A 25,270-nucleotide genomic window follows, 5' to 3' on the forward strand; every position below is an offset into this window, starting at 1 on the left:
CCTACCATTGATAGGAGAAGATGAATGGGTGAGTTACTTTAGAGAGAGGTGATGGAGCATTGGGGTGAAAAGAGAGAGGATTTGGACAGCCAGCTTGAAGCAGATCACCCAAGGGACAGAGAATGAAGGAAGAAAGGAGGATGAGAGAGGCACAGGAAATGACAGGTGGATTTGAAGGAAAGGAGAGAGAGGAAACAGATGCAAAAGGAAGAAAAGAAGAAAGACGAAAGAGAAATGAAAGGTGAGGGGCGGACGTGCAGAGAGACGCTTGTCCTGATAGAGCGAGAATGAGGCAGCGAGGGGAATGTGGGACGTTTTCCTGCACCACCTCTGTCTATGAATAGATGTTACGTGCCAAAAAGTGTGCTTCAAGTTACATCATGGCTGCTCAATAATGAAAAAGCACTGGGAGCTACTTAGAACAGTGTGTGTTTGTCTGTGAGTGTCTATTGTGCCCCGGTGTGTGTGTATGTATGCATTTATATGTGCATTTAGAGCGTATGTGTGTATATGTTCCATTTAGAGGGAAAAAGCCGGAATTTGTTTTAGAGCTTTGTTTTGTGTCCCATTCCCCTTTTGCATGCTCACATCAGTGCACCATTCTGCCTGAGGTTTAGCGATGACGTCAGTGGAACCGCACGGGGCACCCAGACCACAGTCATGAGCAGGAAAACCTCAAACAACCAGGACAAAATCCTACAGTTGAATATCAAAAATCTGTCCAAACAAGACCTAATCCCAAAACCTCATTGCTGACTTTATTAGAATACCTTTGGACAGTGACAAAAAAAATTTCCCAGAAACCACTTCCTCTTGTTGCCTGTGCAAAAAACATTTTTTCTGGAGCTGTGTCACTTCTCAGTGGCTCAGCGGAGCGGAGGGTGCAGACAGACACGGTAATGCTGGTCATTAAGGAACTTTTCCCTCGCTAGGCCAGACACAGGAAAAGGCATTTCCTGCGATGGAGGAAGCAATGAAAATACAGCACAGAGCTTTGATCTCGAGGATGTAGAGGAGCCAGGGGAGATTTCGTGAGCCTGAGTCATCGTCATCGTCACAAGTGCGTGGTGGTGACACTTTTACTGTCAGCAGATTTACACGAAATCAGAGAAAATAGAGGGCAGAGGGATGAGGTTTTTCCCTCTCTGAGGTGCAAAGTGACTCATCGCTGGAGTTGCAGAAGTTCTCATAAATCTCTGCAACTCGGCCCCCATTATCAAAGTTACTGAATTCCCATGCTATCAGTGATTTGGACGTGTGTTTCCATTGTGGAAGCTTTAATTGTTATCAGTCAGGAGAGGGTTAAATTCTTATTAATCACCTTCCGCTTTGATCTTCTTTCTGCTTATATAGGACTCCCATTTGTTCTCTAAGCCAGTGCAAGCTTTATCTCAACTTAGCACACAAAGACACATTAATTTCCACACACGTACACACAGATATACAAGCGTAGACAATGAATCACCCAAGCATATGCAACCCCACTAAGGCACACGCACATACACACACGCAGACTTTGACACACATCACTGCTCCTCCCGGTTATTTTCTTGGAAGTGCTCTTGTTAAGAGGTCCGGAAACATCCGCCGATAGGAATCTCAGTCCTCTGGTGGGCTTTATTTTCTTTAGCTTTTACTGATAGAAAGGACACACTTTCTTTCCCCCTCTGTCTCGCTCCCTCTGCCTCCTTTTCTGTCCCTCTCTGTGACTGACTGTCTGTGCTAATGCCAAAGCAAAGACACATTTCCTTTGGACTATCTGCTGAGACTGTTAGGGAAACAAAGTTGAGAAGAAACAGATGCTCTCACACATATATATCACATTAAAATTCACACATAGGGGCAGTAACTCTTGGGCGCTATTAGGTATTCTCGTGTGCACTTTTATCTTAAGTATCTCAACAAACGGCATATTTTACTTGTCACTTTAAAATTGCCAAGGTTTATTTTTTTGGTTGTTATTTTTGAAACAGCGAAGGGAAAACTGTTGTCCAGACAATATCTTCTTAAGGAAAGGCCTTGCTTATTTCAGCAAGACAATGCCAAAGCAAATTTCGCACAACACTGCCTGCCCTGCTATCCAAATCTATCAACCAGTAAAACATTATGTGCTTTATGAATAATGACAAAGGAGGCCATAACCTGCAGAAATAGTAGATCGGGAAAGAGGAGGGAAACGTTTTGCTTTTAAACCGACAGCGATTGCCGTCTCCAACTGCCAAATGCTTACTGCCTATTTTCAAAAGAGGTGATGCAACACAGTTATAAGTGCTGACTTATTTTGATATTTCAGAGCATGTTGCTAAATCAAATTCAGATTTTTCATAAAAATTGACATTTCCCACACCAAACATTTGGCATTGTTTTCTGTTAATTACATAATTTTAATTGGCAAATCACTGATTCCTACAAGACTTCCACATGAGTTTGGCTAACCTGCATGTTCATATCTAGCATGATCATCTGAATGCTTGCTGTTCTTTCTGACTCAATTATAGCATTTTTAGAAATGATTGCAAATATACAAAAGTAATGCCCGGGCTGTAATAAACTGAATTTTTTTTCCTTTAATTTGTGGAGAACTTTGTTTAAATGAATAGTAAGCAATGGAAAAGTGATGCTGGTAGATGGCTGCAGGTGGAAAATTAGAGAAAAGAGAACGACAATGATAGGGGTGAAGGTTTACAAGCCACTCACCTGGGATGACGTACTGCTCTTTGGCTGTGATGGAGAAAAGAAAGAGGGACGGATGTCAGTGAGACCAGTCTGGTCTGCATAGCTTTGGCACTGCTATGCTTCATATCAGTCATATATAAAGTTTATATATGACGACACATGATTTAAGGTATATGACAATTAAACAGAGAAGCCTAGGACTATCTCTGTGTGGCAATATGGAGACACTAGTAACAATGTAAAAAGGTGGTAAATATTTGGCTGTTGCTAAGGAAGGGTGACATGAGGGGAAAGAAGGAGACGGTGAGAAAGAAGGAAAAAGTCAAAAAGGAAAAAAAAAAAGAAAGTAAAAACAAAGAGAAAAAACACATGGACTCCCTTCTCCACCAGATCGAGTCAAACAAATGAGTCTATAAAGAAGTGTGAAACCTCAGCAGGTCAGAATGCCAGACAGCGTAGCAAAGTGTGTACACACAATGGTGGGCACACAGTGGAGGGAGTGGGAATGATGGAGTCTGGCTAGTGTCATGAAGAGGAGAGAGAGAATAAGGGGCCATGAAGGAAACATGAGCCCGGTGGGTAGTGAGCAATGAAGAGAGCAAGAGGAGACAGCGGCTGGTAGGGATGGGAGCCTATGACTGGCAAAGGGCAGGGGAATGGTGGGCACAGGCAGAAACTCTAAGCCCTAACACCAGCCTGGACTGGTGATCTCAGCTCACTGCGGTTTGAATGTGAAACCAGACTCACGATGTGGTATTATGCAGGGAAAGTGGAGAAAAAGCAAACAATCCCTCTCTCCTTGGCCCCAAGTTCATCTGGGCAGATATTGATTGAGTAGCAGCAGCACAGCAAATGATAGGCAAAGTAAAACCTTCTGCCGGGACTGATCGCTCATTGAATGCGCTATCATGGAGGGATAAAAGTCACTCCCAGCAGAGAGAAAGACAGAAGGTCAGCGAGGAGCAGCGTGAGACAAGTGGCATAAAAACAACAAAGCCTGTCTGAGAAATAGAGAAGACCAGCAGGGATGAATTTCAGCAGAGTGACACGGAGCCACCGGCCTACCAGAGCAGCGGAACTTCTTGCTCTTTATTTGCCCGATGCGTTTGTTTGCGAGCCGCCGTGGGCTGGCACAGCGGGCGCCGCTCGTCTCGATCGGGTTGGTGCGCAGGTAGTCGGCCAGCCACTTCAGATTACAGTCGCAAATAAATGGGTTCTGGGCCAGGTGACTGGAAAAAAGTTGAGAGGAAAAGACAGAAGAAGAAAGGGAATAAATACATGAAAACTGATGTTCATGTGTGGGCACAGACTCTCACCTGGAACCACAGAAACACATACCTGAGCAATAATTTAAGATTAAGACTTGAAAAACACATTTATTATCCAACCAGACCGTTTCTGTGTCATTTGTTCACTTTGGAAGACATATAATAGAACTAAATAGCGCTCTCTGAGTAGTGTTTTGTAGCGGGAAAAACAATCTATAGCTGATTTTGTTGTTAACTTCGAGCAGCATCCAGCTTACGTAGCCAGTCTGGGGATGCCAGAGACTGGTAGAAACGCTCATTGTGCACTTCCATCCTGTATTTTCAATGCAAGTGTAAAAACAAGCTTGAGACACTTTAATACAGTGCTGTTTTAAGTTTGTGTGTATGTGTGGTGAGACAAGCCATAGCACCATCATCATCACCACTATCAACCTCAACAGGTGTTTCTATGACAATGAGAAAACCTTATGCTGTATATTTTAGATGCCCGTCTGCTGTCTGTATTGATAGCAGTGTTTGTGTTGCCTTGTTGCTTAGGACAGAAAAAAGGAGACATTAATTTCAATGAATTGGTGTTGTCTCCGTAACAGTGGTGGAAAGACTGGGTGTGGTAGATGTGCTGCTTTTGATCTCTATCTAGCTGGAGAAGCTGTGTGTGTGTGTGTGTGTGTGTGTGTGTGTGTGTGTGTGTGTGTGTGTGTGCGTGTGTCTGGGTGTTTGTGACGATGATAGATTTACTCACCTCTCTACCTCGTGATTCCATTCCTGTGTTATTACACAGACTTGCAAGTAAACAACTGTGTTGGCTCATGTTTTATGGTAACGGATCAGCATATGTCAGAGCGTGTACAGCAGCGTGTGTGTGTTTCAGTGTGTGTGTGTTTCACTCACAGGGTCTGTATTGCTCGTAGTGAAGTGAAGGTGCCCTTGGCGAGGGTTTGGATCTTGTTGTCATAGAGCGATAGCAGCGAGAGATTCTGCAGGTCCTGGAAGGCGTTGGCACGAACGCAGTGAATCTTATTGGCATTCAGCAACCTGAGAGAAGGGGGAAGAAAAGAAAAGTAGAAAAAAAGGAGGGAGGGAAGAAGGAAAAAGCAACTTGTCAGAATTTTTTTATGTATTCATTCATTATACATTCCATCTAGAAAACTATGCATAGGAACAAAGTTTATTTGAAGGTTATGACTTCTTTACTGAGTAGGAGTACAGGGTGCCTGGTATTGAATATATGCCCTCAGAGTGTCTTGTGTGTGTGTGTGTGTGTCTGTGTGTGTGTATGTCTTTGTAATCCACTTACAGAAGTTGTAATGCATAGAGGCCGTCAAACACCCCCTTAGGCAGGTCGGTGATCTTATTTCCATACAGCACTCTGCAAAATCACAACACAGACTCGCTTTAGTCAGAATATGACAGCCCACTGGCTCCTCATGCACAAGCTCAGCTCGGGGCTACTTACAAGGAGTTGAGGGACCGCAGCCCCTGGAAGGCATCAGGAGCTATCTCTGAGATCTGGTTGTTGCTCAGATCTCTGTGTTGGAGAAGAACACATTAAAATTAGTCAAGGAATTTGAGAATTTGGGAAAAAGGCCAGTTTCCTCTTTTTATGAAAAGCCTGACTCCTTTGAAGGTGGGGCGGATGCATGGCCCCTGCTTCTCGCTGGCATCAAATATAAGCAAACGTACTGCGAGCTGGATGAGGATGACTTCCAGCTTTCTCCCATATTTAATGGTGCGTCTCTTCAAGGGAGCCTTGGAGCCAATCAAAACATTTACTTTAATTATTAGTGGCAAACAACCATTCTTCTGCTGCGTTGCTATGTGTGCATGTGCATGTGTGTGTGTGTGTGAGAGAAAGAAAAATTAAAAAAATGTGATGCAGGGCCAAAATCCAAAGTGAAATACGGTAGACTGCCTCTGAACATAGCTGTTGCTAATAGGATCCACAGGCCTCTCCCCACAGGATAACCACTAAGCCCGTGTGTCTATGTGTTTATGTGCGTGCATGTCTGTGTGAATAAATGCAACAGTAAACGAGGAACAGTGGGACAGAAAGGGAGAAAGACAGATGGAGAGACAGAGTTAATGGAGTATGTGGACTGAACTCGAGTCGACTGGATACCTTTGAAGGGAAATCATCATGTGGTGAAGAAGAGGGATATTTTCTCATTTGGGGGTAACAGTTAAATAAGTGGCCATTTGTCTTTTTGCAAAGGACTGAGGTTTCCTGGAAATGAAAACGCAGCAAAGGAGCCAACATGTGCACTGGTGTGTGTCTGTAAACTCAGACACTAGCGTGTTTACGCATGTGGCGGTGAGTGAGGCCGCTTACTGCATCCCTGTCTAAAGGGATGGTTCATGTGTAGGTCATTCAAACTGGGACAAGGTGAGAGAGAATGTGTGGGGTTGACATTTACTGGAAGAAAAGGACATGCAGGGTCAGCACAAGCGGTGCACAAACCACGAATAGCAAACGCTCAGACAAGTGCACAATAGCCTTTAAAAAACTTTTACTCAGCTGATTTTGCCTCTTAATTAAATATTGAACCTCTCTGAGTGAGTCATTTTTCAGAAAGCCCGGTTAAGATTATATGATGAATCTGAAGAGACATTCATCATAATGTATAGATGCTGTCTGCATACTGTGTGCTCAGGGTGTAGGACATAGGACTGGCCTAGCCATTACGACTATATAGCCAGCTGAATCAATAGAGCCTCTAGGGTCAACAAAGATACGTGACCATGCATTGTTGTTGCTAAAAGCAGAATGAGCAGCAGTAGCAGGTCATGTATGTTAAGAAGAATAGATCAAGACCACTGATTTAGATACATTTTGTCTCTGTTTTTGAGGCGTTCAGATTGGGTTTGGCACCTCTAGAAAAATCAGATAAATATGCCACAAATAGGGATGGCTGTAACTCAGGAGGTAGAGCAGGTCATCAGCTAATCGCAAGGTTGGTGGTTGGGTGCTCCACTCTCCCATCTTTAGCATCCTTGGGCAAGATACTGAAGATCAAGCTGTGTCCAGTGGAGTACAAATGTATAGTTATAGAGATGCATACCGCATTCGCTTGTTTGAATGAGCTATGTTGTACAAAGTGCATGAGTAGAAAAGCACTATATAAGTACCATTAATTTCCTGTAAGTCTGAGCTTAGAGTAGGGTCTCTTGTGCTTGTGAATCGCTTTGAACTGCATTTGATTTGTTTGAGAATGACTCTGTCATTAAATCTTCAGTGATTAGTTGCTTGAATAGGATGTAAGTTGCTTCATTTGTTGCATTTCTGTACAAGGTTCAAGTTTTTATGCACTTGTTGCATTTGTAATTCAACAAAAACCCCTGCTTTAATTTCTATGTATATCTTTAAATGGTTGTAACAATATTCAGTTAAACATAATGACTTTTCTTGTTGCTAATCTTACTGTTAATGCAATGCCTTTTTAGTTTAAGGGATTTATTCAAGTTTAACATAGACATTGGACACACCGGATAGTCTGGTTTGTCATTGCTGACATTTTTTCCAATATATATAGTATAGCCTCAAACAAAAAAACTAATTAATTTTAGTATAAAATATAAAATATTTTGGGGATTACCTTGGAGCTACATTAAGACAGCAGCTGCTTTGCTCTGTCTACTGCTCTCTGTTCACCTCATCTGAACTTCAAACTGTCCCCGGGGCTGGATGATAAAACCGTGAGAATTCCTTTAAGAAGGACAGAAAAACTCCCTGACCTCCGGTTTCCTCCATCTCCCCGCTGCTATGTCAGTCAGATCTGGTGGTGTTGGAGGTATGGGTTTGGCTGCCTGGTTGTGTGCTGGCTAGTTGGCCGGACAGCTGGCTCAACGGGTGAAAAACCACTCCGTGTTTAACTGCCCGCCTGTCACTGTTCAGAGAACGAAGCCTCAGCCCTCATTCCAACACACTCTCTGTCCCCTCATCATCATCGTCCCAGCCGGTGGTTTGCAGTTTGCCCACGCAGGCACACAACACACACACTCAGACTGGACACAACACTAACCAGGGGAATACCAGTATATAGCACTGAAAAATGAGAGCTGTTATTACGCTCATGTAGGATGTGAGTGCTTGCTTTCCATGCCACCACTAGTCTGAGAACAAGAATTTGTTCTTAAGGCACAGACAAAATAAATACTTCATGCTCCCTGGATGTGGAATGAGAAGACCGCCAATTGTCGCTTCTTTTTCCAGCCCTAAACTTCTCGTTCTCATCTGTATTATTTAGCCCTGAGGGTGAGTGTACTGATGTACTTACATCCTACGCAGTTTCTTGTAGGGAGAGAAGGCTCCGGGTGGAACAGACTTAATCCCATTCTGCTCCAGACGTCTGAGAGGAGAGAAGTGGAGAGGAGAGGAGAAGAAGATATAGTGTTATTTAAACAAACAATAGAGTTCTCCATGTTAACAGAGTTGAGTAATCACCTCTGACCCTTAGTGATTGGCCTGATTATATTAGTGGAGATCTATTCCCCAGCTGTAATAGGTCCAGGCATGTTGGAGTCATAACATCATCAGAACCAATAAACAGTGTGAATGCTAAAGTGCTGAGGAATAGGACTGGAGGGGAAAATGCTCGGTCTTGGTTTGTGTGAGAGTGTTAAGGCCTTTTTTTTTTAAAACTAAAAGTCATATTTCTTTGTGAGATAGCATTTACAGTTTCCAGCACTTATGTTCTCATATGAGATCCTGAGATCAATAATGATCTCACTTGTTCTTGTTAAATTCGCTGTTATCCTCAGGGTGTCTGCAAAGTGTCTACTGAAACCTTTGCAGCAGGGTGAAATATTGCTTCTTTGAGTTTACTTTTTCCTCTGAGCCTAAGAGCTGCTGAAGTAAAGTTGACAAGGAAAGCGCTCGGGAAACAAAATCTTACCATAAAACAACTGTCAAAGAATGAAATTAATACACAGACAAACATACACTTGGGCATGTAGTACAGAGCAGTAACCGACTCTAATCAGTCTCAGATGTGCCCAGGGAAATAGACATCCCATTAGAGCGGGTATGCATATGTGCGTTTCAAACTGCTACTTGGGACCCAGACCAATTCCCTTGTGTAACTGGCAGAGGGCTGTTTATCTGCAGGTCAGTTCACAGCTTTTAAAACTGTCCTTACCAAGGCTTAGCAGGGCCCAGAGGGAGCCAGCTGCAAGCCTGTCTGGTTGGTCTACCATTCTGCCTCCCAGCAGAGGGACTGGCTGCAGACCATGAGGCATGGGCCTGCGGTGGGCGGGCGATTACGGCAGAATCTAAAAATCATTAAGATGCTATTTGTCACCGCAGGGAAATGAGAAATATTTTAAAATCTGCAAAACTCTTTGGCCAAAGGATGGCTGTTGATAGATTTAACCATCACCTTCTTAAGTATGTGACTTCTTGGCGTGCAACCATTTCCACAGGATTTAATTACTCCGTTAGAGGCATTTCAGATTTACTACATGCCTCTTAGGCCTTCTGCATGACTATGTTTATTTCTATCCATGGGGGGTAAATGTTTTGTTGGGACATTAGCCACAACAGTTAACAGTTTGGGGTTTCCACATTTTTTTTTATTTTTTATTTTTTTGGTAATCAAGAATCTTTCCCCTTCAAAAGGAGTGGCCTTTAAGGAGAGATATAGAAATCCAACTGACATTCTCAGGATAGCAGTGATTCCAGACCACAGATTCCTGTGGTGGACATGCTCTCTCTGTCTGTTTTTGTCTGAATGTCCCAGCGAGTCTGTGGATTTAGAGAGGAGTGACAGCACTGTGGTTCCTCTGCCCTCACCATGCGGCAGAGTGGTGGGCCAAGTGGCTTTAGCGCCTTCTCTCATCAACCAGTCTGTCTGACTGGTCCAAACCAGTCTGGCACTCTACATGATGTTTGTATGTGTATGTATACGTCTGCTGTGTATAAGCATGCCTACATGCTGTGGTATCCCGGTGTGTTTCTCTGAGCCAGACAAGGATATACACACACTGCCTGCCTGACAACTTTTAAGCTCTCACATTGTCACTCCTTCCAGATCAATATGTGGAAGCGACTTAATCCCTGCAATCAACACAGGAGCTACTCCGTCCAATTGGCAGACAGGAAAAAAATAAGATAGAATCTCTCAGAGTTGCCAGTGGACCGACGATCAATGGTTTGCATCCAATTTATCAGGCTCAACATTTGTATGTGTGTCTGAGTGTGTGTGTGTTCTCTTGTTTGTATCAGTCTAATCAATGTTCTTCATCCTTTTCATTAGGGCCTGGGCATGGTTTTCATTAAGGGGAAACACATTATGCCTTTGGGTATTCACCCAGTGAGTGCGTGAGTAAGAAGTAGATGGCAGAGCCATAGCGGTGTGGATGAAAGGCAGGGGGGAGAATTTTATGGCAGCATTCACTCATTGCAGACGGGGACTATGGCGCATAATAATCTGTTGTGGTAGCGTTCAGGCTAACTGGGCCTGGTTTCACAAGACAGAGGACCAGAAACCAGCTCACATCCTCGGCAGCCATAAACACAACACTGGCATTCATTAGGGTAAAACGGGGCAGAGAGGTTCGCAATCCTCCGATTTGTACATAATGAGAGCAGCATGCGTGTGTGTTCGTGAGTTACAGAGGGCCTCATTAACAAGGTATTAGGCTAGCCTTGATATCTAGCAGCCGCCCTTGCTGTAATTGCAACTGATTTTATAATGAACTTCAAGCACAGATCAAACCTGCTGCACCAAGTTACAGAACGGACCAGCGCCTCAACCCCCTCTTTTTTAGTTATTCGGCGTTGATTTGTTTCCTTGAAATCCGGCAATGGGGGGAGACAGGGAGGGAGGACAGAGTGAAATGTAGTGATAAAAAAAATGAAGAGAGGAGGAGACACAGGTACAGGAAAGAAAATTGTGGGAATTAAACCTGTAAGGTAAGGCCCTGGTGGGCAGGACAGAATAGGCATAATATAACAGAGTGATTTACCTTTGTGGTCTTGCAAAAGATGAGTCAGAGCATAGTAGAGTTTATTAGCAGAACACAGTAAAGCACCAATTAGATGTGAAGGGCAGGGAAGGTTTTAACATGGCCTAACCCATCTGCTATCCAGATAGACTCCACTCTCTATAAAACGTGCATGATAGAGCTATCCTTCAGAAGCTTCCCTGGTCACCCATTAGTGCAGCTCACTGGTTATTAGTCTCATAGATCATATTAGTGTGTATGATATCCCACTTGTGGAACATTACAACTGGAGGGCATGCTGAGGAGGTCTACAAACCATAAAACATTGCAAAACTGCATCTCAATTTTTCCATGTTTTACAGTTTGTAGACCAGGACTAAAGATCAGGCTGAATTAATTATATCCCAAAAGTAAAAATGCAAGATGCCTGAAGCCTAGCTTTTAGAAATGTCTCTGTATTTCTTGGGTGGTCATTTAATTAGAGAAGAACAAGAAGTGTGGACCAGCATGTCCAAATTAGGAAATTCAGAACGCCACTGCACTAGAAATGGGTCAGGGTTGTTGGGGAACATGGGATCTGTGACTTCCATGGTAGCTGGGTATTTATAAACAGACCCCATGGGGAGGAGGAGACCTAGAAACTTGCTGTGTCCTCCTAACGACACACATGCTCCTTGGAAGAACATGCAATGCGACCGCTGGCTTCCTCCCTTCATCCTCCTTTTTTTCTCACCATGCATAAATCACAAAGTTGCAGTGCCATTTCATGCAGATTTCTGCGAGTGGCATGAAAGCCCGATAAAGAGAACTAAAAAAGACTCGTTTGAAAAGTTTAGCCATGCATTCCTAGGAATTACAGTATCCTGGGCCGTAAACAGTTAATACTCAGACAGATGTTGGAGGGCTGATAAACTGAGGGAGGGATGTTAGTAAAGCACTCGCATGTGGTTCACAGCCATCTGAGCTGATAAGAGCATGCAGTTTCAATCTACAGTCGACCGTAAGACTGTATGTGTCGTTCTCAGTGCACAGCAAAATGATGAATGCCCTGCCAGGTGATTCATGCTGAAAAAACTAACCCAGAACAGCATGCGTACATAAAACAAGCATGCTCATATCTCCCCCGGCCTTGTGAAACCCCTACAATTAAAGAAAACGTTGACTGATGCAAAGAGAATTAAATTAAGAATGTTAAGAATTTTTGAGGAGTTTATAATGAATCTTTTCCATGTCAGTCACTCGTCCATGAAAACACTCTGTAAAGAATTATGGACATTTGTGATAGCTGCAGTGCAGCAGTCATGAAAAATGTATATTTCTAAAGTTTTCAGGCGGTATCAGATTTTGCACTTATTATTTTTCAGACACAGATGGTTTTTATTTGAAGACTTTTTTTTCTTTTGTAAAAGCTTTTTTTTGTCACATGTTTGATAAAGAAAGAAGTAGTGCGCTCACATTTCAGCCATGCTCTCAGGCAGGTTTGCTGGGATGGCAGTCAGACCTTTTCCTCTACAGTCCACGATGTTGTTACTGCAGGTACACATGGCAGGACAAGAGCCTCCACCAGTGCTGCAAGGCTGCGGGCTTGAAGACTCCTGGTGTCCTGAAGAGACAATCAGAGGGAAGGATATGCATAAAAGAGAGGAATGTGGAGCTGCTACAGGTGTGTGAGCACAGGTGAATTTGTTGGTTTCAGGATAACAAGATGTAATGGATGTAATTGCTGGAGATCTTTCTGTGGTGATATAAAGCCCCTCATGCTCCTAATTGAGGCTCAAACTCTTATGCGGCTGCTCAAGTCATCAAGCCTTTGTTTTATAAGCTGAATTGCAAATGAACACGCATTCCTAGGGATGAGAAAAACAAATAAAAGAAAAAGACTTACATAGCTTTTAGAATCAGTGGGTAAGAAACTAGGTTATATATCAAAGCAGTGCCGAAGTAGATGTAGGGGAGAGAAAGCGCTTGAATGAGCTGGAGTGGCAATTGAAGGTCTCCCAATAACATCCATTGATCTCTTCGCAAATATTCCTCCTGAGTCTGCGTTCTCTGGGAAGAACTGATGCCATTCTGCACATTCAGCTTTACAACCCCCCACCTCTCCACTTCTAAAAAGCTTCAACTTTTTAATTTGCATACAGAGCACACAACCCGTCATACTGTCTCTAGATACCTGTTCAAATAGCTATGGCACTGTCAACAGTGTGGTGAAGAGCAGGCGCTTGCGCTGGCAGTACAGCGTGTTTGGTGTGTGCGTACAAGATGTGTGTACGCAAGTCTAACCCAGATAAAATGAATAAAACAGACTTTTAAATGGCCTCATTTACACAGCATTACTAATCCAAGTTTCAAACCATGAATATTTGATCGCGTTCCTATCTATCGCTCAGCTTGTGTGGAAAAATGTTGGCGAGAGAGCCAAGTGGGAGTAGACATTCAGCGAGAGGAAGACAGAGTGAGTGATGGTGAAAGTCGGTGACAGAGAAAGCATAACTCCAGAATCATTATGGTTTACCATAAAATTACTGGCGCGAGTGTTTGGACCATTTAGCTAATAAGACATGTTTAAGGTCAGACTTCATACATCTGGTCAATCATAATCAATTACCTGATGGGACGGAATGCTTCGACACATCTGGGAATCAAGTCAGCGATTATCATCGCGAGTGTGACACTGGTACAGTCCCTCAGCACATGCGATATGAGGCACTGTGATCAGAGGACGGCAGAGGTTTGACAGATCTGGGATCAGGTGTAGGGCAGAGAAAAACTCCCTTCTGATCCAACATGGCATATCTGACAGGCCTGGGATCAGGGGGAGTGCAGAGCACAGCTGGAGCGCCCTTAACAATGACAGCTCTGTGACAGGTACACTTGAGGTGAAGCTGTTTGATGTTTGCTCCTCCCCTGTTTTTTTTTTTCCTGCCTATCCCCCATTATCTCTCCAATTCGCCTTCTCTGCTACCCAGTTACCTTCCCATTGCCCTTCTTTTATTTGCTTTCCTTCTTCCAGCAGTTTTCCCCTGCTCCACCTGTACTTTCATACTCCCTTTTAACATCCTCATTTTCAGCCTCTTTATCACTGCAAGCCATTAGCTTCTGTCCATGTGCTCACAAGTCTTGATATTTAACTCCCCTCCATCGCTGGCCTCTTCCCATTTGTCTCCTCTGCAGTTTCCCATTTTTATAGGGTAATTCCTGTTTCACACTACAAGAGCTGTATTGTATTCAACCCTGAAGCAATTTATTATTAATTCTTCATCTCAAACACAATATTTTTACTTTTGTATTATATTGTGAGAGCAGTTATGCGGTAGAATTAGTCATCCATTTTTTGTCATATAGAGCATGATGTTGGCACAAGAACCTTTTAACTTTGGGTTTGATCTGCTGCAAACGATCAAGGGAGTTATGCGTAATGTTTGGTTTGAATAAAACAACACACAGAAAAGCCCATTAAGACAAACGGGAGTAACTGTATCCTAAAGCAGAAACTGACGCTTGTGTAATTGGCTACAGCTAAGGGGAAAAAAGATTTTCAGCCAGATTTCAAACCTAAAAACCTTTTTGAAAGAAACAAAATTGTTTGGAGAACAGAAAATGCATCTCACTGCAGAAATTTGTGAGATAACGCAAATGAGTGACTGGTTTTGCACAGGAGTCCCTTCAAGCATTTAGAAAGTTAAAGAAGGAGTGTTTATTCTGCAAATGTTGTTTAAAATCCAATTTTCACCTGGATTTAGTACTTTTTAAATCCGCTTTTCCATTTTTTTAAATCATTAAGTATTGGTATACAGCACACAGCAATGTTTTTTTAAACTATTAAAGAATGACCCCATTTTTAAAGGGGACCGATGATAAATCATTGCCTGGAAAAATATTTTTCCTCAAAGCGAAGCAGTAAATGTGTTACTCTGCTCATTACAGGCAAAAATTTACAATACAGTGGTGCTTTCCAGCCTAAAACTGGGACTGAAAGAAAGTGAGTCATAACACAGGGTGCTGCAGAATTTCATCATATTTCGAATCGATGAATAACACACTGTACCCCGTTTTCCTTCTCCTGCCTCTCATAACAGCAACACGCCTCGCTTCTCCATCTTCTTTTCTTCCAACACAGCGCCACCCCGCCCCAAATCCCCCGCAGGTGGCCTGGCCTGGTCACAGCTCACACTAAATACACGCACAACCACACAGTGCTGAACATCAAAAACAGGAGTATGTGTGTATATGCATGTGCCAGCGAGCCAGTCCCTAATGAGTCCTTCACTGGGAGTTCAACTTCTGGTCACTCATCCTCTCAAGAAGAAACTGTTAGTATGTGTTTGTGTGTGTGCATCACTGTGTACTTACACACACAAATACATAGTAGCGGCAGATTTCCTGCTGGTGTTAGCAGGGACAAAAACGATCAGCTATTGACACTCTCAAAAAAAAAAAAAATCAATGTTTGTCTGTCTACAACACTCCTAACTTTTTTAGGTATTTTTACACAACAGCAGCTTATATGTATGCTACATGAACTACAGCTCTCCATCATTCGAAACCTCAACTTTCTGTATCAGTATCCTATCAGAAACCAAATTTCCCTGACACCCCCTGCTCCCCTTTCGTATCTGGAATCGTTACACTCCCACGCTTTGAGTCTCTTTCCCTGGGCGATGAATAGTTAATGATCTGTGCTGTCACGCCGTATGGCTGCGTAAAAATCACAACCCATGGAGAGAGAGAGACAGAGAGAGGTACACACACACACAAACGTAGACACAAACACCCCTCGCAGCTGGCGTTGCAAGTGAGATGGCCTTGTGGGGAGTGGAGGTTCTCATGCTGTTTTTCCATTGTCCGGATATGATAACCCCAATGCACGGCATGACACACCCACATGCACATGCTCTCTCTGTCTCTCACACACACACGTGCACGCGCACGCACACACATGCGCACACACCGCAAAAGAAATAGTGATTTCAAAGCCACGGTTATCCTTGTGCTAGAAGGTGAGAAGCTATAAATAATGACAAATTGAGGAGAGAGGGTCTACTGTCAATGGGGGCAGCCATCGCTCCAGCTGTGCACTGGGCATTTTCCTTGCAACAGCGCCAGCTCCTCAAGAGGTGGGCACTCATGCAAAGGCCAGAAGAGAGCATGGGGTTGCCAGGTTATCATGTGGCTGCCAGGTGAATACACACTGAAACAAAAACACAGGATACTTCCTGTGTTTTTGTGTCAGTGTGACCAGGGGACCGTAAAAGATTTACTCCACAGGGAGACGTTGTCATAAAGAACCATTTTGTTTGCTGCCTTTTGCACAAAAAAAACTTTTATAAAATGCATTGTTTGCTGGTCAAAAGTTTATTGTAAATGTATCTTACCTGAGCAGCTGAATTCATGCTTCTGTACTTCTGCCACATTAAGTCCTCTGAGCTCAGGAGGGGCAGTGCATTGTGTGAATAAGCCAATTGTAGGCCTCTGCCTGAGCCACTGGGCCAACCACGCCAGGTGACAGTCACAGTTCAGATTGTTCGAGTGGAGACGGCTGTTAAATGAGAGGGGGAAAAAAAAGAAAAGTTGATTGATTGAAGAAGTTTTCCTTTTCTGTCTAAAATACCACAAGCTGAAGACATAAATAGCATAAAACGTGTCTATTCTTTCCTACAACTCATCACATCCAATCCCTGTGGCAAAACACAAATGATACGCTGCACGGATGATTATAAATGACACTTTCTAAAAAAGAGGAACACTAAAGAGGTCTTTTCTAAACCTACTCCAAACACTGCATTCCTGCAGTGCTGTGCCTGTCCAGAATAACTCTTGCCGTGGTGAGGTGGACCTCTGGAGCATGTGTGTTAACTCGCAAATCCATGTGTGCAGACGCATGGTGTGCACACAAACAGAAAAGCCATATAATACTACCCCACTGGGAGCCTAAAATGTCACCGCAAGAGCAGTGGAGTCACGGTCCAGAGTTTCAGCAGGCATAATTGTTTTAATTTGCGCATAATTTCAGATTTAGTAATCACATACAATGCACAATACACAATAGACTTGTGGGGCTATTTGTGTCTATCTGGGCCAGTTGTTGTCTTTAGATGGAGGGAATAATGGCCCCTGGCATTGCTACAGACCCTTCTGTGGTACTCTGTGGTTATGGCTGCCACCCAACATTGACTGGAATGACAGAACCTGTCTACTCCCATTGAAATCACACAGGACTCAGCCCTTTCTCTGCTTTGCCTGTTTGTGTGTGGAATATTGTTTTATTTTTATGGGAAATATCTCCGGATCAGTAGAAAAGTGGTGGGATTTGTGAGACTTACAAAGTCCGTAGTTTGGGCATGTGGTTGAAGCTAGAGACGGGGATGCTGCTGATGTTGTTGTTGTTCAGCGTTCTGTGAAAAAGAAAACAAGATTTTAGCATCGGTAAACTTTTTGGAATCAGTTCTCTTTGAAACTCTCCCCGTCTCTCTTTCTTCTCGTGGCCTATCAGGAGTCTAGCACCTTATTCCTCGCAGATGCAGACATTCATGCATGCAAATATGCACAGGCAAGCTCACAGTCATGATCACACCACTTTCATCGAACTCTGGGCATCAGCTGCAGAAAGAGAATCGGGTCATTTCAATCAGCCTAATAACCCTTTGCAATATTTCAACCTGCTACCCCCTTTCAACGCAAGCTGTCCTCCTCCCCCCACGAAACCTATAAATACAGACCCTATCAAAACAACCCCCTATCCCTGCTTGTACCACTGTGACAACCCTACGACTATTTCCTCCATGTCATGACAGCAGCTGTCACTTTTTTCAAACCCTTCATACACAAACACACATGCAAAACAGCCTTTCACTATCAAAATAGCAAGCCTGTCAAAGTGCCCTCGTCCCCCTGCCTGAACTGTAAGTCTAAATTGTTTCAGGTGGAGAGCTCTAACAGAGACCGCTTGGACACTTTAGACAAGGGATGATTAATTGAATGTTCAAAAACTGCTAAGCATGGTCACCAATGCATGGAGGATTGAGTGCTAACTTGAATAGGATTCTTTTTTTTTTTTTTTTTTGTAAAATGGTAGGAACCCCCAAATGTCAGATGGCCTGCCCAGAAGTGGGTGATGTGTAGATGGAGGTGAAGTGGTGGGCAGGTGGGGGGTGTTAATGTGATCGAAGGGAACACTGCTGTCAACTGTGACTTAATGGAGCTTGGTCTCCATGATGCTGGCCCCCCTCGTGAGGCCCACAGGGGGGTATTTTGGTATAAGCCAGGCCTGTGCTTTGTTAGTTATGCTTATTAGCGAGGCCAAAACAATGTCTTAATTTAACTAAGTGCTTTAATGGAACAATAGAGGGCTGGGTTGGATGAATAGCATCACTTCAGATACTTACAGCACTTCCAAGCCTCTCAGAGCTCTGAAGGCTCCGTCCTCTATGCAGCTGATGTGGTTTTTATCCAGCTGGCTGCAGATCACACACAAGAGAGAGCCTTTGTTACACGAGGCACATACAGTAAACAATCTTTCCGCCTCCCTATAGGCTATTTGTAATCATGGGTACAGTGAGCAGAACACTGATGGATTGTGGTAAATCAATACTGGTTTAGTCATCTCAGCTCTTGTAACCCCAAGAGTAGCACTTCACTAATTGTTTATCTGCATCGATACACCTCATAAATCTACAGTATGTGTCCGTGCGAAGATGCAAATCAGTGTTGCTACAAGACGCCTTTGGGGAGCTCTGTGTGTGTGTGTGTGTGTGTGTGTGTGTGTGTGTGTGAGCGTGTGTGAGGTAGTTAGTCTACTTAATCAGTGTGATGCACAGTCTGCTGGAATTACACATACCGACATGTACATAATGTTTTGCGGTTACCAAAGGCCATTAACCCGACTGGATAAATATTGGAAAATGTTCATTTACAGTAGCTTGTAATATAATAATTTATTCTGTATAATCTTGCTTGACTCTTCATTGACTTGCCATAACTGCAATGTTAGAATCATGTTAATAACTAATTAACCAGTTATTTTTATACTTCCTTAAGCGACTTTTAATCACTTAACTGTTTTCATGTATTTTTCAGTTTGTAAATGTGGTTACTTTCAGATGTTGCTAGACTTTTTGGTTGCATTCATCATAACCTCATAACTTTTTTAAAGCTTCTATAGACCAATCCTTATTTAATAACGAAGATAACTGTACATTGCAGGGCAGAGCACATTTACCCTGGAAAGAGTGAGGTACTCACAGGTTCTTGATGTCTGTAGCTCCCCTGAAAGCTTTTCTGGGAATGGACTGGATGTAGTTCTCGCTCAGATCTCTGCGGACACAATAAGAAGGCATCGGTTAGAGACAATCCATCCTCGATTATCGCTTTGGTTTGGTCTTTTTTTACTTTGAGAGGATGTGTGTTCAATATAACTCAATTTCGGAAGCAATGTTAACATGTTCCAGCAATTTCCTCTGTGAACCTTTCACTTCTAGTGTTTAAGCATGCTTTGCTAGCAGCAGGAATCAAACTCTATTCAGTGTAGCTCTTTCTTTTAACACACTCAATGGTGCAGAACAGGAACGCTATGGGCATTTTTTTTCCTTCTGCCAACACCCTTAGGTCTGATACTGCATGGCCAACTCATTCATAATGAAGATGTTATTTTTTTTGTTGTTGGCTGTATTATTCAATGTTCACTCAGGCTATAATTTGTTCACTGTGCCCTGACCATGCACTGGTGTGAGGCACCAGTTCACAGACAGTTGGGCAGACAGACAGCTGGGCAGCGACCAATGAGATGTTGGTGGTGTTCCCGCAGTAGCACAAAGAGCATTATTTTCCCATATAATATTTGGTGTGTGTGTGTGAGTGTGTGTGTGTGATAATCGACCCGAACAGAGAGAAAAGCAGTATTTGAAGCACAAGACCTATTTTAATTGTCACAGTATTTTGCCTATTGTTTAAATTGTGAGCTAACCTGACTCAGAAAGCATGTAACCATCTTCTGTACATACTCTACTCAGGGAAACTCTTGGCTGATACCAGAGAGGCTCCTGCCTCATGCAAGGAAGGCTCCCACAGCCCGGACAGATGTAAACAGAGCACTTATGGTCACCCACAGAAGGGCTAAGGCACAACACCAGAATCAGACTTTGATGACTCCTGCTTAGTTAATGTTCATGCGCACCACAGCATGCAATCCTCTGATGCACACAACAAATATCCACGCTAAAACCCCCATGGGGTAATGCTAAAATGAGTTCCCAAGACACACAGTCTCACATAGTGTCCCCACTGGGTGATGCTTTCCAGAATGTTCCCGGGAATGAATATCGCACAGACATTGTTTCGGCAGGATACAAAAGAGGGGAGTAAAATGCATTACAGCGGTTGTGTTGCTCAATCCATCTAATGAATGGGTGGTTGTTTCTTTACGGTACAGCAAAAATTAAAAGAGTACTATGCAGGCCACTGCAAATACACCACAATTAAAATGGAATTTGTGTGTTTGATTCCATGGCATAAAATATTGAGGTCAGATTGAATTGTGGCAGTCTACTCTGACTTGTAGGGTCTTGCCCCGTGTTTACAGTCTTGTTCCATTAAAAGACGGCATTACAATGATGTTGCATGGGAATGACCGTGTTAGGGGCACTTTTATTTAGCGGATAAGGGAACAAGTAAGCAGCCCTTTATATGGCTGCTATTCTGAACACACAAAAACCTGACGAGCACGTACAGATGTGCAAATGAAACACACACGTCGCTGGCTCGCGTTCAGACAGAACATAAATATTCCATCTAGTGGCACATTCTAATTTTATCCTGTGAGGTTTCTGAGTTACATTTTCTCGGAAGATCTGCATAACATCTGCTTTCATTGAGATATAGGGCATCACAGTTAGCAGGCAATTTAGGCAATTACACAACAATAATCTAGCTATTCTGTCAGTCTGCCATATTTTGCAGGATCATATCCCAAACACCAAACCGGCTTCGTGTCTCCTAACTAGCAAACATGAGAGCCAGAACGGTTGTGCTCCCTCCAGCTCCTTTGTTGTTCTCTTGGCAAAACAGCATGAGTGAAGAAATGAAAGCTGAGTCAGTCTGGCACCCGGGCTGAATTGGTGCCGCTTATCAAAGGAGGTCTACCTGGACCTGAACTCTAATTACTAATTAGTCCCCTCACCTTCTCTTCACCTTTCTACAACAAAAGAAAACCACCAACACACAAAAGATGTCTCTTTTGTGATCTTCTGCATACATTTGGTTAATGACTTCTTGCCCCTGGACATATGAGGATATCTTTTCTCTGTGTGGTGGTTGTATGTGTGTGTTCACTCCCAGGCTCCAATGGGAAATTTCAACAAATTGCTGTGCTCAGGCGGCATTAAATGCCGGAGGCAGTAGGTGCTGGGAGAGGAAGAAAGACATAAATATGGGGACAGGCATGAGAAAAGGATGGAAAGCTCTGATGATATGAGGACAATCCCATTTTTGTAAGTAGTAAAATGATAGCTCTAGGGTGAACTCGTCAATCCTGCTAGCATGCTAAAACACAATTGGTTAGAGTGATCTATAGACTACCAATTATGGTGCTGTTTGACTGGATTTGGTGCTGAGGTCGTGGGAGGTCACTTAAAAAATATAAGTCTATTCTGGGACAATGTGCACCCCCCCCTCAAAAAAACCCATGACAACTATAAATGATGCTATCTATAGTGCCAGAAAATCTCATTTACTTATACTGCTTTTGTCCCTTTGCATGTTTCTTTCTCTCCCTTTGTCACATCAAACACAATAATCACAGTGGTCATGGTTTGGAGTCTGAAGTCTTCTGTATTCTATAAGGATTTATCGACGGGTTAAACTCCTACAGGACCCAGAACAATATTAAATTTAGCAACTCGACATTTCTGCATTTACACATTCCTAAAATGGCAAACAGGACATTTCTGTGGGAGACCATACTGTATTTTACATAGTCTGTGGTTGCCCCTCACTGGTTTTTTCTAAGCTTGGCTCCAACTGTGTTGCTGCTGAGAACTTTGACATCTCTGATTAGTTGATTTCAGTCGAGCTGATTTCAGGGAAGCACTGATCCATTCAAAAACAGACATGATTATATGACAACAGTCACCACAAATAGAGATAATGGTCACCATGGTGTTTGACACAAAATCTAACGACAGTAAATCTAATGTTAAAGCCTTTTAGCAAATACCACGACAGTGCATCACTTGTGCAGCAGCCCAGAGATAGTTCAGAAATCATCTTGGCAAAGGAACCACTTCCATCTTCTTTGTGCCTTGTTTCTTCATGAAATCATCTTGGATTTGAGTGTCTGGCCAGCGCATATGTTTTAAAATGTGTGTACTGCATCAGACTTATCTAACCTCAGAGTCAGATAGTGGATTGCAGGAGCAGATAAAGTCAGGAGACGAAGGAGAAGCGGTTATAACCTCCGGGCTTCATGACACTCGCAGAGCTCTGTTCGGGGTAGAAGAAACCACCAGAGCTTTGCAGCAGTCGCCACTGCCCAGACTCCTTCCATGCACTCATTACAATGCGTTGAAGAATATCCCGAGGCAGTCCCTCAGCCTCTACTCCAAGGCTGAGGGACTTGCTGCAATAATGTTAGACCTACAACTTTTTCTTTCCTTATTTCCTGCACGCAGCATGCCTTTTTTTCATCATAGGTGTGCGATCCAACGCTTGAGTGAACAAGAGTGAGTGTTCAAAAGAGCCAAGACCTGGTATACATTTACCTTAATGCACTACATACCATGCAAGTGGGCAGTTAGTTCATTAATGTACCCCTGGCTCTTTCTGGGTGACGTTGCTCACAGTTCATTCCCATTGTTGCCGTAATGATGCGGTAACACACATGTTTTCAGGTGTGTCTTCGCTGTATGAACTACAGTCTCTAATATACTGCGGTCAAGCTTTTTAAGGTTTCACTTATTCAGGACCTCAAACAATCTTATTGTTTAATCAGTGTAAATTGCTCTGATAATAAACGTAGCTACTGATATGCTGGTTTACAAGAATCCCCGCAGAGTCTATATCTGAAATAATTAGCTATGTTATCAGACATAGCTCAAGGCGCCTGGTCTGAAGATTAGCTCCACGCTGAAGGTAATGTCTGGTTCCTGTCTGATTCACATCATTAACCTCTGATCTCTATCTCAGTACACTACACTAACACTGTACATACCTTCATGATACACATACCTACTATGGTTTCATGTTAATATACGGATCAAAACGCCAGCGTAAAGACACGCTGTGACCCTTTTAATTCTTTAATCATTGTTTGTGACGGCAAAATGAATATCTAGGGATGCTGAAGCAGTTCAGCCACTTAATTAAAAACAAAGTATAACGTTTCAGGCATTTCAGCTTTTGCATTTAAATTTTTTGACTAAAACTCAAGGAAGCTACATGTTCACATGGTAGCAACTTGATGATCACAAGGTAGTCGGATTTATTTCATCTATTTTGCTCTATATGGGATCATGAAAGCTTCTTTGAGCTGATCCCTTGTCATGTTTGATTTGGCAGAGTTTTACACTGGATGCTCTTGCTGACACAACCCAAAAGGGAATTAGTGTCTCTGTCTGGAATGGAAGCAGAAACCTTTTGCTTGCTAAGCCAGTGCGTTAACCACTACACTACGGAGGCACCGCCCTGTAGGGGACCATAATTACCCAAATGAACATTATGCTGTATTAAAGGTAGCTTTTTAAACCAATAACTCACCAAGAGAGTGTTGCACTAAATCAATTGCGAAGTAGTGTTATATCTCATAAACTTCTATTAAGTTGAGCCTCTTTCAGAAATCCCTGAAGTTTCCCTCTTATGATCATGATGAGGAAGAAAGCAAGTTTAAGGCACATCTGCATTGGCTTCACTTTTAAGGCAGTCCAGCTTTTATACACATTTCGTGGCTGACACCTGCAAAGCTTCAGGATATTTGGTGTGGGCGTAATTTATATCTCGTAATGACCTTTATACACATAGACATATTTGCACATGAGCTTACATGTGAAAACAAATAACTGCCTCTGTCATACACGAAAGATTTCTTAGTTTCCGACTTTGTGCCTCCACATTTGGCTGTCAAAAGCTTTGATACATGGGAGGATAAATCCTATTTATGATATGTTAGTTTTAAAGCTTTTCCTTAGGAGAAATTTCAACTGCCTTTTAAGAAGATGTGTGCACTCTGTCGACTTCATTGATGCCTTCTACAGCTGCTGGTCACTATTAACACTTTACTTTTCTGTATACTTTTTCTTAAACATTCTCAAGGTGAACTCAGGTTGTTTTTGAAAGAGATATTCTCAAAAATATGCAATGAAATAAATACATCTTATTTGTTTGTTTGCTTTTCACTGCTGCATAACTTGGGGAAAACCAGCTATTTTCGAAACGCTGTCACATGTATGAAAGTGTGGGTAAATGTAGACCACTTCCCATCAAGAGATGAGATTTGTTTGGGTGATAGCTCTTTTAAATTTCAAAAGCAAAGAAAATCACTTAAATGCACTGGATAGAAATCTTTTTTTTCACAGGGCAGCAACTCAGTAATGCAGAAAGGGATGAAGATTTCCTGTTGCTGCTTCACAGCCGTTCACCCTTATTTCATCACTCTCTCTTCAGTCCACCTCTTCCTGCATTGTTCTTTTACAAAGAGTTATACAGTCAAGCTACGAAAACATTTCAACCTATTTTAAAAATATCACAGTCAATGAAAAGAAGCTCCTGATCCATTTATTACTAATTAAATTTTATGGCGATTATAAATAGAGTATCTCTCTAAAAGACTTCCCTCTATGGTCCCTGTGTAAGTGCATTTATTTTAGGCCGGGTGTTTGTTTTCTCAAGAGCTCGACTAGATTACATGATAAGAAAATGTTTACCCTTGCCAAATGCTCTTAATTTTATTCTACCATTTAAAGAGGGAGAAAAAGACAGAAAGACAGAGGGGGAATGTGTCTGATTACTTACTCATTAAGAGAGTTAATGAGGTGTGTGAGAGCTGTTAAAAGAATGGCAGTGTGCTGCCACTAAATGCTAACTACTTTCTTCCTCCCTGCATGGTAAAAACCCACAAGTAGACACACATATAAACAGCCACATAAACAAACTGTGGGCCTTCAAAAAGAAGTCATTGCACGTGGAAATGTACCAACAAATGAGTCAAGATACAACTGCAAATAGAGAGCAATGCTTTCAGATAGAGAAACTAAGCCAAACATACACAAACTGTTTATGTCTACATATCATTTATTCCTCTGTCAAGGGCATAATTACCTAAATGTTTATTAGCAATCAAAGTGAAGGCCTGGGATTCAAAAAGGAAATTTTGCAGGTGACTTTAATGTCGATACTCT

General features: G+C 42.6%; 1 protein-coding gene across 4 annotated transcripts in view; it reads right to left on the reverse strand.

Annotated features, from left to right (window-relative positions):
• Positions 1 to 25,270, reverse strand: part of slit1a (slit homolog 1a (Drosophila)) — an 83,934-nt gene that overhangs the window by 17,319 nt on the left and 41,345 nt on the right. For 2 of the 4 annotated variants that reach the window (XM_085296886.1, XM_085296884.1), the window contains exons 5-15: positions 19,128 to 19,199; positions 18,272 to 18,343; positions 17,210 to 17,281; positions 16,262 to 16,425; positions 12,342 to 12,489; positions 8,219 to 8,290; positions 5,401 to 5,472; positions 5,242 to 5,313; positions 4,836 to 4,979; positions 3,742 to 3,905; positions 2,698 to 2,721 (exon numbers count right to left, since the gene is read on the reverse strand). In XM_085296886.1, coding sequence (XP_085153012.1) covers positions 2,698 to 2,721; positions 3,742 to 3,905; positions 4,836 to 4,979; positions 5,242 to 5,313; positions 5,401 to 5,472; positions 8,219 to 8,290; positions 12,342 to 12,489; positions 16,262 to 16,425; positions 17,210 to 17,281; positions 18,272 to 18,343; positions 19,128 to 19,199 — 1,076 coding nt within the window. The remainder of the gene's footprint in view (positions 1 to 2,697; positions 2,722 to 3,741; positions 3,906 to 4,835; positions 4,980 to 5,241; positions 5,314 to 5,400; positions 5,473 to 8,218; positions 8,291 to 12,341; positions 12,490 to 16,261; positions 16,426 to 17,209; positions 17,282 to 18,271; positions 18,344 to 19,127; positions 19,200 to 25,270) is intronic. The other 2 variants (XM_085296887.1, XM_085296885.1) reach the window with 1 other exon arrangement.

Source organism: Mchenga conophoros, linkage group LG13 (genome assembly GCF_057382185.1).
Source record: "Mchenga conophoros isolate Kocher_MC1m ecotype Shallow Benthic linkage group LG13, M_conophoros_male_GT1.1, whole genome shotgun sequence".
Classification (NCBI taxonomy): Eukaryota; Metazoa; Chordata; class Actinopteri; order Cichliformes; family Cichlidae; genus Mchenga; species Mchenga conophoros.